The 12,007-nt window shown below is 43.8% G+C and overlaps 1 protein-coding gene across 1 annotated transcript in view; it reads right to left on the bottom strand.

The window, feature by feature from the left end:
* Positions 1-2,147: 2,147 nt before the first annotated feature.
* LOC115308071 (iroquois-class homeodomain protein IRX-5-like) overlaps positions 2,148-12,007 on the bottom strand; it is a 17,989-nt gene continuing 8,129 nt past the window's right edge. Inside the window, exon 2 of the mRNA XM_029965557.1 lies at positions 2,148-2,167. Within this exon, the coding sequence (XP_029821417.1) occupies positions 2,148-2,167 (20 nt within the window). The remainder of the gene's footprint in view (positions 2,168-12,007) is intronic.

Here is a 12,007-nt window from a genome sequence, read left to right as displayed (position 1 = left end):
ATTGAACCACATGTTCTAGGATGTAAATCACTCTCTAACTACTGAGGAGCAGGATATGAAAGCAGGCTGTTTATATCGGCCCAATAATGTGTTTTTACATCTCTCCTGATATAACAGGTACTGATCAGCATCAGACAATAGCTGCTTTGGTTCACACACAGAACTGATAATTTCCAAAGATGCTTTCTTATACTCTTCCTAGCAGGAAGATGTTGCTCACACTGCAGGAGCACCCCAATTCTTTAGTCCAGGCTCAGAAGAGCAAGGCAGGAAGGTCTGCAAACCTATGACATCATACCATTTTTCCCCCCAAAGACCCCATTTAACTTTCCTTACTGACAGGCAGGATTCAAGTTCAGATTACTTCTTTTATAAATTTAAGGTTCGAAACTGGTTTATCAAGCATGTTTACATCCCCCTGTTTTTTGAAGGCGTGGAGCAGCAAGCCAACATTTTTGAGGGAGATGGTAGGCTGCATGGAAAAGCTTTTGACCCAATACCATGTCATGCCTATGGAGCACAGGTGCTTAATAAATAAATCTATGATAGGTACTACAGAAAAAGTGTGTAATTTGGGTCAGAAGAGCACCACTGAAGAAAAATTCTTCATTATTATCAGTAGCTACTCAGTGGTTTACATCATGGAGCAATCTGATGATAAAGATGCTTTTTTTCTGCTACTTAGAAATACCTTTAAGAGTGCCATGGGAGGAAGATCTCATGGCAAGTCTAAGTCAATTCCAGTGGTTCCAGCAGTCTTTACCCACATCCCACCAAGAAGACAAGGATTTCAAAAGAATAGCTGAGCATCCCTGTCCTGCAGTCTCTGTTGAAGGGGAAGGTGCTGCCTTTACCCAGCAGACAATTGGTAGCAGTGCAGTTTAAAGCTTTACAGCCCCAGCACTCTCAAAGCCACCATTATTCCCACATCATAGTGTCTTCACGAGCACAGATGCTGAAAGTCCCAGGAGACAACTATTCTGGGCTGCTGGTAAAACTGTAAGAAGCTATGCAAAGCACAGATAGGACATTCCTAAACCAGAAAGGGATAGTGCAGTGATTTGCAAAGCATTCGTAGCACAGCACTATCCTGCAGTAGAGGGATAGAGGCTGAACACTCAGAAAACCCAGATATATCCTATAATAACAAATACAGAGCTAAAGAAAAAGGAGAAGGAGCAATATGGTTAGTATCTGATAATATATCTACCCTCTAGCTACTGCTGAAAGACATTCTAGCCCACACTAGATTTAAGATGGATGAGAAGTTTTCTGTCAAACAGGCAGGGCTTAAAAGAGTAGAGGAACTGAAGGTTTGATCTTTAACACCAGATGGAAAAGAGAAAGATGAAAGAAAAGTTAATCAGAGACTTTTCTTAAGCTCTACTGATTACTGGAAAGCTTTTGACATGGTCTGTAGTATGCAGGAGTGGTGAGCCTTGATATTAACCAGCTCACCTAACAGGTTTTTTTTTCCCCCGAGTTTAACAACTCGGTCAGTAGCCTGCTGGTGACTTACTACATTTTCCATTGCAAAACTGACAACCCTTTTTTTTTCATGACTCTCCCAAATGACACTAGTGAATTCTTCCTTTAAAAATCAGTCTCATCTCTAGTGACACTACCAATGGAAGAAGGTCGAGAAAAGAAGTGATGATCATCTCCCAAGATGCAGAAACTGCCCGGTGAGCAGGTGCTTTAGGTCAGTTATTTAAAGAATGAGGACTCAAGTGGCTTTTTAGCAGATGATGTCTGTAAAGGTTTAGTGCTTTTGGTCCATTCTAAAGAACTAGTTCCACTCATGTTTCTTTAAGCCAAAATACCCAATTTACTGGACTGTAGAGGAGGAGACAGCTGCAGGGCTTTGGTCATCCTGAAGTACTGAGGAGCCCTCAGGTATGGGTCAGTCCTTGCCTTGAGAGGCCATGAACACATCAAGCATCTCAATGGAAGTGGCCAGCACAGAGACTCATTTCCCTGTGTGGTGGAATCTGAGGTACCTTTTGAACTAGAATTGTCCAGACTGCTGGCAATGAGTGATTGCACCCACCAGATCAGTAGCATTCATCGCAGCCTCTTTGAGACTTAAAGTGATAACCCAACAGACCATCTCTCTAACCAGCCATATGACTGGCACCATATAGCTGCTATTCATCTTCACAGCTTCCTGCAAAGGAGAAGATGAGAACAATGTTATCAGTAGTTTGCATATGGGCAACGGATGCACAGAAGACTATGGGATTTGTTTCAAGGTCACACTGTCTGTGTCTCAGAGTTGAACCCCTTAAACACAAGACCTTTCCACCTTATTCTTATATCTAATGTCTATGAATATATGGTTTAAGCTGGTCTGTTGGTTCCCAACTTTGAAACAGTTTCCTGCCTTTCCATGGTATGAATTTTGAACTCATCCATTGAAAGCATATGGGCTTTTTCCTAGCAAACAAGTTAAACTGCAAGCTTGGAAAGGCATGTGAACCAGAGTCTGAATCTCAGCCAAACAATTTGTTCTGGCTTTAATCAAGATGTCTTCTTTTAACTTCAAATATCATTTTTTAAAAACCCATATCAAAACCTCTAGTGTCACACTATGAAATCAATAAATACTAGCAGTCATTCAACTTGAAAATACTTCAAAGCAGCCTGAGTGATAACCATTATTTTATTTTAAAAATATTCATCAAAGAGATGCTGTTAATATGAAGGAAAACAAAATTAACTGCAACAAAGAAACGTGTCAGTTATATTTTGAACTTGCAGAATCCCACAAATCCTACTACTAGTTTTGCATTCAAAGTTTCTTTTTCCATTCCTATATTGACATATTTTAATATTTCCCTTTTTTCTTCTCATCATAACTTAGTTATGCAAATGATAGTTTTAAAGTTGTCATTTAATTCATCAAATATTTCATGCTATTTCACACCTTAAGGAAACAGTTAGATTTTTGGCCCAGATTCTCCTTCATAAAATCCTGTGTGAAGAACCTGTCCTGACTCAACTATGCACTTTAATTGTGTGTTGAAGTCTCATCAAGTACAGTGGCTCTACGTTTAAAGTTAAGTATGTGATTATGGGCATTCCTGAGTAAGGGTCATGGAGTTTTATCTTATTCCATAAATATTTCAATAGAAAACAAAGAGATGTGTTCATGAGTAACATTCCAATGTAGGTAAGAGTTTTGAGATCTTGTTCATTAATTATAGCAACCACTATCCAATTTAATTGTGTATCGCAATGGTACTTAGATTTATGTCACAGAGATAGCTGGGCTGTAAAGATTTTCACAAGTGATTATTTTTTAAATATTCACTAATATGATTTCTGGAATCAATGAAAAGAATTCATGCTGTATCTATTTTAAAGTAGAAGGATCTAGGTTTTGTCCGATTCAGATCACTGAAGTTGATTTTATAATTCTGAAGAAAGGCAACTAGAAGGGAGAAGACAATCTGTATGTAGCTTTGGTGAAGTCCTCTCACCCAGCTTTAGATGTCTACAGCGCAGACATCTGCTTTAGTCCCCCTGGGCTCTCCTCACAGACAGTAGAGCAAGATCAGCACTTTCAGTGTGTCAATCCTCTGATTTGTTTTGCACATTGATTTCAGGAGGAAATGAATCATGTTGTAAAGTGCCTTTCCTTGCTGTGGACTATAAAAGTGTTTGGGGCTGAGATTCACTCACTCACACCTTTTTCTTTTATATGAGGTGCCCTACAGTACCTCCCTGGCCACCAGCTGCTGCCCCAGCGCAGGTGTCTCAGAGATCCTGTGTCCTGTGGGCATAGCTTGGATGTCCCAGAGGGATCTAAGATGCCACAGAGGCCTCTTTTTAGGTGACTGCATCCCTGACAGATGCCAACTGAGATACAGGTGCTGCCTCTGGATTGGAGTCTATGTAGTGGGCCCATGAGAAAATGGAGCACATTTAGTGCCTGGAAGGTTTAGGCCAAACAAAACCTGGGAACATATTCTCCGGGAAAAAGATTCAGAGAAAACTGTGGCAGCAGCTCTTATCTTTTAAACTGTAAAGCTTGACATCAGACCTCAGCAGCTGGAGGCTTTAAGCAAAGAATATCCAATGGCTTGATTCCCAGTTCAAGGTCAGGAGTTCCACTGCGCAATGTGTTTAAAATTTTGAGATAAACAATTGGAGAAAAGTATATTACTAAGGTGGGTGAATCCCTGATGTTCACTTTTGCCCATGGAAAAACAAAGAAAAAGGGCAGAGTGAGACTAATTAGCCTGTTTTCTCTTCCTGTCTCCCCATGCGGGGTGACAGGAATGTATCTTGCTGTTCCATTATTGTCTGCTCTGTGGAGTTTTCCTGGCTTCTCTACTGGAGGGGATTCAGTGGCAGAGAGTGAGGCCTCCCTCAGTGAACCACCAGAGACAGAGCTCTTTTCTGTTCCTGGTGTGCACTGGTGTGCACTGGTGTGCCAGCAGCCAGCCAGCAGTTTGGTACAATGTGTGCAATTATCCACAGATTTTTCTGTTACACAATGGTGGTGTAAGCTGCTTTGTGGGCTGTGGTTCTCCCTCCAACCCCAGGCCTGGCCAGTGCTGGGGGCCACTAGCCTTCTGCTGGGCTTGTGCCAGTGGCAGGAGTCCCCCAGGAGTCTCCTTGGCCACTGCTTTTCACATCCACTTACTGGCACCCAGAGTGCCGGGCTCTGCCCCAGCGTTGGCACCACCCTTGTGCCTTCTGCAGCCCCAGTGTCAATCTACAGCTCAACTGCAATTTGTGCTTGTCTAAGACACACGTCTACCCCTCTCTGTCTTCTCCAATAGATTTATCTTGATGGGTTGGTTAAGGGTGCTCACTGACACGTTTCTGTGCCTTGGTCTGCAGATAGCACCTTTCACCTTCTTGTGTTGTTTCCTCAAGGAGTCTCTCATGAGAAGATGGATATCTCAATCTCTGCACATTTTTAGAATAAGAGTGGTAACATGTCATTCAAATACAGAGTAAATCCACCCATCCGATGTTCCAAAGAAAAATAAAGAAAGTAGCCAAAGATGAATTAGTTTAAATGACAAGTAATGAAAACATCTATCTGAATATGTTGTGCTAGGAAAATTTCCAAAATGGAGCATAAACAGCTTTCTCAGCACCAAGGTACCCTGCCTGGGGCTTCTCATGCTTAACAGTTGATTAGTACAGCCACCACCAGTTTTCCATCCTCTCATCCTGATGCAATCCCCAGTGATAACCACCAGCTAGCTCAGCTCAAGTCATCCAGAAATGGGACCCAAATGCTTTTACTAGTTGCATAGGAACCTGTTGAGAGTGGGAATGATAGCATGAATAGGAAAATGGAAACTTGAGTGCAAAATTGTTTATTTAATATTTTTGTGTGGCTGTATCTTATGTTTGGGGTCTTTTAGTTACAGTGAAAAATAATTATACTACAGTGTGTAGTGTTAGAACTCTGACCTGTAAGATTTCTCAAGAATGAGCTATATGGGGAACCTTAAGGTTGGTAGGCCCATTGGAAGAAAACAAAAAGGAATGTTCAAAATCTAGGTACAAGATGACTATGGTTTGGAGCCATACACTTCTCTTCTGGCATAAGACTTGGGTAGGTTTAGCAGTGGGGAAGGGAAGACTTTCAGAGCAGTCCTGTTCATCCCAGAAAGTCTGCCTCTAACTGGTGCCCCGGCATCATCTCTGGCTAGAAGAAAAAGGAGTTTCCCCAAGGGGTGCTCCAGCAGTGGCTCGTGAGCTCCAGGAGAGGCTGTCCTCTTAGGTCTGGCAGGCAGATTTACCTTCGGTTTCTCAACATGAATCTGCCCTTTGTCTGACTGAATTTTTTTCTAACCATGAATTCTGACTGCTTTGTAGTTTAATTCATTGTTCAGTACTGCTGTTTTGGGAAATTTATGAACTCTTTGATGCTCTCTTCTCCTTACAAAAAGGATTTAGGAGTGAGACGTTGTGTAACGGTGTGTGTGTGCTTGGCACAACGACCAGTCAATAGGGTGTGTCTCACTAGCTACATGATTTGTGCTGTGTTTCATCTTCCCTCTTCCATACCGTAATTATTTCAGTGTTTCTGTCCCTCTTGTCCATTATACTGCCTTCACCAGCAGTGTGGAAGTGAGCACATTGTACACAAGGATCTGCTGTGTTCCAGCTACTGTCCTCACCTAGGCTGGGGTGCAGGGCACTGGGGAGGCAGAAGCTGAGGAAAAGAGGGTGGTTGAGCACAGTGTGGGAGGCTGGGGATGCCTCAGTTCTGGGTGAGGTGGAGAAGAACAGTCAGATCTGCACATGCAACTGCAGCTTGGCACCAGTGGCTGGAGTGTTGTGGCCATGGTGAGGGCAGTGTGTCCACCAGTGGGGCCTCAGGGAAAGCGTGAGTGTCCACATGGAGGAGTGTGATGATGCTGGAGTGTTACTGCAGGAAGAGTGGATTACTTTGGGAAGGATTGTCTGTGAGATGTAGTATGGAGACTAGGGCAGCAGCTTAGAGTGAATGAGGGAAGTGTGGGCAGTTTTTAGGCAGGTTTTGGGTAGTTTGTAGGCACCTACCAGCTGCAGCACGGGGGCAAAGTTGGCTTTGCTATGGAAAGCTCATCAGAAGTCCACTTCTGCAAGTGACCTCGAGACTGCAGGTCTTGGTCTCTGATGGCTTTCAGCCAGGGGCAGCCTGGACCGAACATCCTGAGTGGGAGAGGGACCTCTGCAGCTGCAGGTGAGGGGCTGAGCCGGCACTGTGGTGAGGCAGGAAGCTTGTTTGAGAGTGGCTGTATGGGATGGGAGCCCAGGGCTGATGGCTGGGCAGGGCTCACATGATGGTGATGGGGCCAAGGGTAACACCAGGGCTGAAGGGACAGTGCCAGCGATGGACATGCAGTGCTGAGGTAGCACAGAGTGAGGACAGCACTGCCATCGTGGTGTAAGGGGCAGCTCTGGCAGGAAACACTGAGATGTGCTGGGAAGGGAAGAGGAGGTTCAAAGGGAAACACTGAGGTGTCTCAGGGAGGGGACAGTGGGGTAGGAACCTTGAAGTACATCCGATGTACCAAAAGGGTGTTTTGAGCAGAAAATGCTGACACAATGATTCCTGGTGAAGTGTGGAGAGTGGCCTTCCAACACATCTGCAGGTGTGGATTAATTATTCTGGGGAACAGGGACACCGAGGTTGTTAATCCTGTCCTAAACATTTCTCTTTCCCACAGCATCTGATTGAACATGGAAGGACATGGAGAGGGAAGGACACGGACAGGAAAATCCTACCACAACACAGGTACCACTTGTTACTCCTGATGTCAGATCTGAAAAATGGTTCCTATCTTGTCCTTAAGCAGCTTCTGTTTTTACAGTTCTCCCAGGGAGAATACATGTTCCCCAACAAAATGCCATATTAAGCGATAGGGAGTGCACTTTGCAAATTCCAAGCCCATCTCTGCATTAGCTCTCGTCTACAATATCACACCACACATGGGGTTTTAATTTTGCACCGATGACCACGATGTTTGGCTTTGGTGAGGACAGTATTGTAGCTCTGCCCTGTACACGGGGTTTGCTGGGGTTGGAGGGAATCACCATTTCCCTGGACAGCACAGAACAACCCCGGGAACAGGGCACATCTCAGTGCATTGGTACCTATTAATTTTGATCTAACTTGCAACTGTGTACATTTAGGATGGCAACTGTAGCATGGAAGTAGTGTCCTCAGCTATAACTAAGTTACTGTTCATCGGCTAATGTGTTTTCAGGAATACTTTGTTGGTTTTCTTTTCATACCTGCTAATGTGATATAGTGAAGGCTATTTGGTACTGTGCATGCAAAGCTAAATTAAGTCTGGCAGGCAGCCCAAGAAGCCCTGCCACGTGTCCCAGCTGCTCACAGCACTCACCGTGTGCTCCGCTTTCCCAAATTTGCTGCTGTATATTTTTCTCCAGCCCCTTGCAAATAACAGAGATCTTGTGGTCAAGAGCTTCCTCGTGATTTGGCATAGAGTAAACAGATGAAGTTCGCGAAGAGGGTTTCTTGTAGAGATGGATTGAGTTTGCAATTCAATTTTCTTCCCTCTGCTAATTTCAAAGAGGAAGGTGCCAGAATCCTCCCTCCACAGGTGAAATCAGAAAATTAGCAGAGACAGTACAGAGGCTGACTTTCAGGAAAAGGGGGGAAAATTATTTTATTTTCTTCTAATTCTGAGCACCATTACCCCTCACCTCTGAACCAAGAAAGACTTTACGTGGTGTCATAATTTAGCAAATTACTTCCTCAAAGGAAGGTCAAACATTTTACCATTCGATCAATAGGAAGCGACTTACAAATCATGTGTATTGATCATTGTAATCATTCAGAGGAATGTAGGGCAGACACTAAAATCACATGCACTTAGTCTTAATTGCCCACATTAAAGCAATTATGCCCCAAAACTGTCATTGTCTAATGCTGTGCACACTACCCAGCATGGTAACTTTTAGCCATACATATTTAATCATAAATCAGCCTCTTAGGTCTATTGCACTAAAGACTTACAATATTGCTGTAATTATGCAAATATAACTATGTCTTTTTTCATCAACGTGTAAGATCATGTTGCTTTGGGGAGCCAAGTGGGGGAAAATAAGCCCCTATATTAATGCAGCTCGTATTTAATACATATATTTTACAGCTGTGCTATGTGTTCATGACACAAGTACTTAAAGTGACCTGAAATTGCTAATGAACAGAGAGCCTTTGTAAAAGCAGCCACAGGTCAAGGACTTGTAGATAAAACTTGTTGAGAGGTACATTGATGGTGGGCTTGTGTCAGGAGAGTGCTATTTGTTCAAGGATGTTTATAAACATTATTTTCCAGAGGATCATTTCAGTGCCTCAGACAAATACCAGTGGGTAGAATTGAAATAAATGCTTTCTGATCTTGTAAACATAAATTAGGTGCCTTTTTCCTTTTGTCAAGGAAGCCAGTGTGTAGACTCAGGAAAGTTTTGTTTTGATCAACTGAAAAAATGGCCAGGAGGATATTCCTTTTACCATTCCAGAAATCATTTCTAAACAGATCTGGAAAATGAACAATTCTTGGTATATTATATACACTGTATTTTGCAAACAAGAATGTTTTAAATCACAATTATTATCTAATATGGAACAATCAAATTTGCCCTTCTCAGACAATATGAGCTAAAGTCCCTTGAAGTTAAAGGAGAGCTTTTCTCCTGCCTTCCTGGGCTGAGATCTAGACCTGCCTCAGTCAATTCCCAAGCAGCTCTCCAAAGCAGACATCATTTAACACAGCCCAGAACAGGACAGAAAAAAAAGTGCAGAAGAGGCTGCATTGTAACACAAGACAGCAAAAAGAAGGAGTTTCACACTACTTCACCTACAGCCTGCTTTTAATTCTTGACTCCCCTCTGAAGGAGAGCAGAGTACTGTGCCCTGGCTTTGCATGCAGAGGCACAAAGGGAAGGTGCAGAGAGGGAAGACAGGCTGCTGGGGTTGCCAGGCACCTCCACGTTATCCTTTCCTGCTCCTCTGAGCTTTACTGGAGCCTGAAATATCACATCATCCAGCAGGTGTTGATCTCCACATCAGTAGTTCTGCAAAATGTTCTTGCACCTTCTCAGTCTTCAGCACGGTGGGCTGCTGACACACAGGCCTGAGGGTACTTCTGTGAAGCCCCAGAAGGTAATGAGAGATGCTGCCTTTTTGGCAGCAGGCTCCAGCTAAGGCATGTGTGTCTTCACTGGGAGATGTGCGAGTTGCAGATCCCTCAACAAACTTCAGAGCTGCAGGAACAGGGAACAGTGTGTGGAAGCTGAGAGCTAAATTGATTCAATCCTGAGAAGATCTCTGACTCCAAATCTCAGGCAAACTTATTTTAACAAGTTTTTGAGAATGTCAGCAATGTTTTTGATCTTCTGAGGGTCTTAACCTGTTCAAAGTAGCAATATGTAGAGCATAAGATACGTTGTAGGTCACATGTGTATTCAGGTGGGCACTTAATCACAAGTAATTTAATGTGGGCTTTTAAAAGGGGCAAAATAATTTCTCTCAGAAGCCCTTAGCCCCAAAATAGTGATTCAAGCATTAAACACTGAGCAGAGGAGAAAACCCAAAGTTGTTTCAGTGGAGATAAAAGCACATAAAATTTATAGGCTCAAAATGGTTGCACCAAATCTGATCAGAGTACTGACTAGGTTACAGACTGGCTTTGGATACGGCCAGTTCAGGGGCATATTCCCTGTTTCTCCCTGCGTGGCCATGTGGTGAGGTGCTGCAGTGTGCCTGATTGCTCGGGAATCCCAGCACTTCCCGCAGTCGTTCGTTCTTTCAAGTAGCAATGAAGTTGTTTGGCTGGATCCTTTATGAAAGTTAAAATTGGCTTGTCGTTTTCTTTTCGCTTCTCACACCTTATCTAGTTTCTACATTCTTCCCACTTCAGTAGTCAAAGTGATTGAAAGCCGAAAACTGAGCAGATCTGTCCCTGCAGCAACTTTCCTCGCGTTTCTCATTTACCGTTTATCAAACGGGCTCTTTGTCTTTGCAGTCCCCTGATGTTGCCTCTGTTACACGGCGATATTCTTCAGGTCACGAGGGTTAAAAGGGGGCTAAAAAGGAGATCATATTGGACTTGCTTTACACAGACATGTAGCATTAGACCCAACGCCCAATAGAGGAAAGATATACTACTCCTATTTGATGAGCAGCAGGCCAATAAATTCATTAATCATCATTTTATGCCTCATCAAACACTTCCCAAGTTCCTCCATGGGAGTTATACAAATTAGCCACTGAAAAGGCAGTAATTTTAGTTTAGCTAGGTAAGTGCTTTTTGATTGCCTTCCTGAACAATGCTTCCCTTGACAAGCTAATAAATCAGCCCTTTCTGAATCAGAAGTGCAGCAAGTGCGAACAATAACTCCACATAGTTTCTCCGCTGATTTCAGCTGGAAGGCCTAAGAGGATGATCTGGGATCAAAGTCTCTTACTTTATTGCAGAGCAAAAGCTTTCTTTATGAAGAAGAGCTACAGAGAAATGAGGGAAGGGGGATTTTTTTAATCAATTAATGAGAGAAAAAGTCTTGAAACAAAAAGGAGGCCTAAGTCTCCGATTGTAGGGATGTTGGGAGGCCGGCAGGGCAGCTCGGGCAGGAGCGGACCCTGCCGCAGGTGAGGCTGGAGGCGTAAATCGAGGGGCCGCTCCTGTGGAGAGTTGCAGATTACCAGGGCGAGTCAGAATAGAGACTGTATTTAATCTGCGACCAATTGATTACTTGAGTGTTTCAGGTATTTGTAGCATAGGTTTAGATTTGTTGGTGGCTTTACAGTGGGAAGCCTTGAGGCTGTGCTGTCTTATCTTTTTTTCAAATTGCTGCCTTTGACAGTATCATTTTTTTTAACTTGGCCGTAAATCATTTCACTAATCAGCTGTCACCAGCCAACATGCATACATTGGCATTCAGCCGGAGAATTTGTTTTGGAAGGCCTTTAGCAACAAAAACTATGTTTGTATCAATAACCGTCTGTTAATGTCTCATGCATACGGATGTAGAACACGGGGAGGAACAAGGGGAGACGGCAGTAACGGAGAGCAATTTGGTGGAGGGAAGAAGAGAAGAGCATTAATTGCCGCGTACGGGCGCAGCCTCTCCCCTCCAGCCGCGGCTCGGGTGAGGAAGGTAGGTGCGGTACCCTGCGGCCCGCGAACGCCTGGAGCCTGTGCGGGGCCGGGGCGCGGAGCCCCCCCGCCGCTCCGCCGCGGCAGTGTCCGATGCTTCCCTCTCCCCGAGTCTAGACCCGAGGTATTTTAAGTACAGTGTGTCTCTTCTCCTCTTCATTAACTTTCCCTCCACACATCACTGCATGCCTCTGAAAATAACTTGGCAAACTGGGAGCCGTTTATCTCTTTTATCTTGGGACCTGATCCAATTAAATAAGTGCACATTTACATTTGCATCCATCAGCCATGAGCGCGGAGAGGTCTGTGGTTTGCTTTAAGCAAATAAGAGCCAATTTCGGGGGAAAAGAGCTATCTGGACGAAG

Source organism: Manacus vitellinus, unplaced genomic scaffold (assembly GCF_001715985.3).
Source record: "Manacus vitellinus isolate BGI_N305 unplaced genomic scaffold, ASM171598v3 scaffold_10_pilon, whole genome shotgun sequence".
In the NCBI taxonomy this organism is placed as follows: Eukaryota; Metazoa; Chordata; class Aves; order Passeriformes; family Pipridae; genus Manacus; species Manacus vitellinus.
Note: the sequence above shows the minus strand (reverse complement) of the source record. Positions and strands in the feature narration are given on the sequence as shown.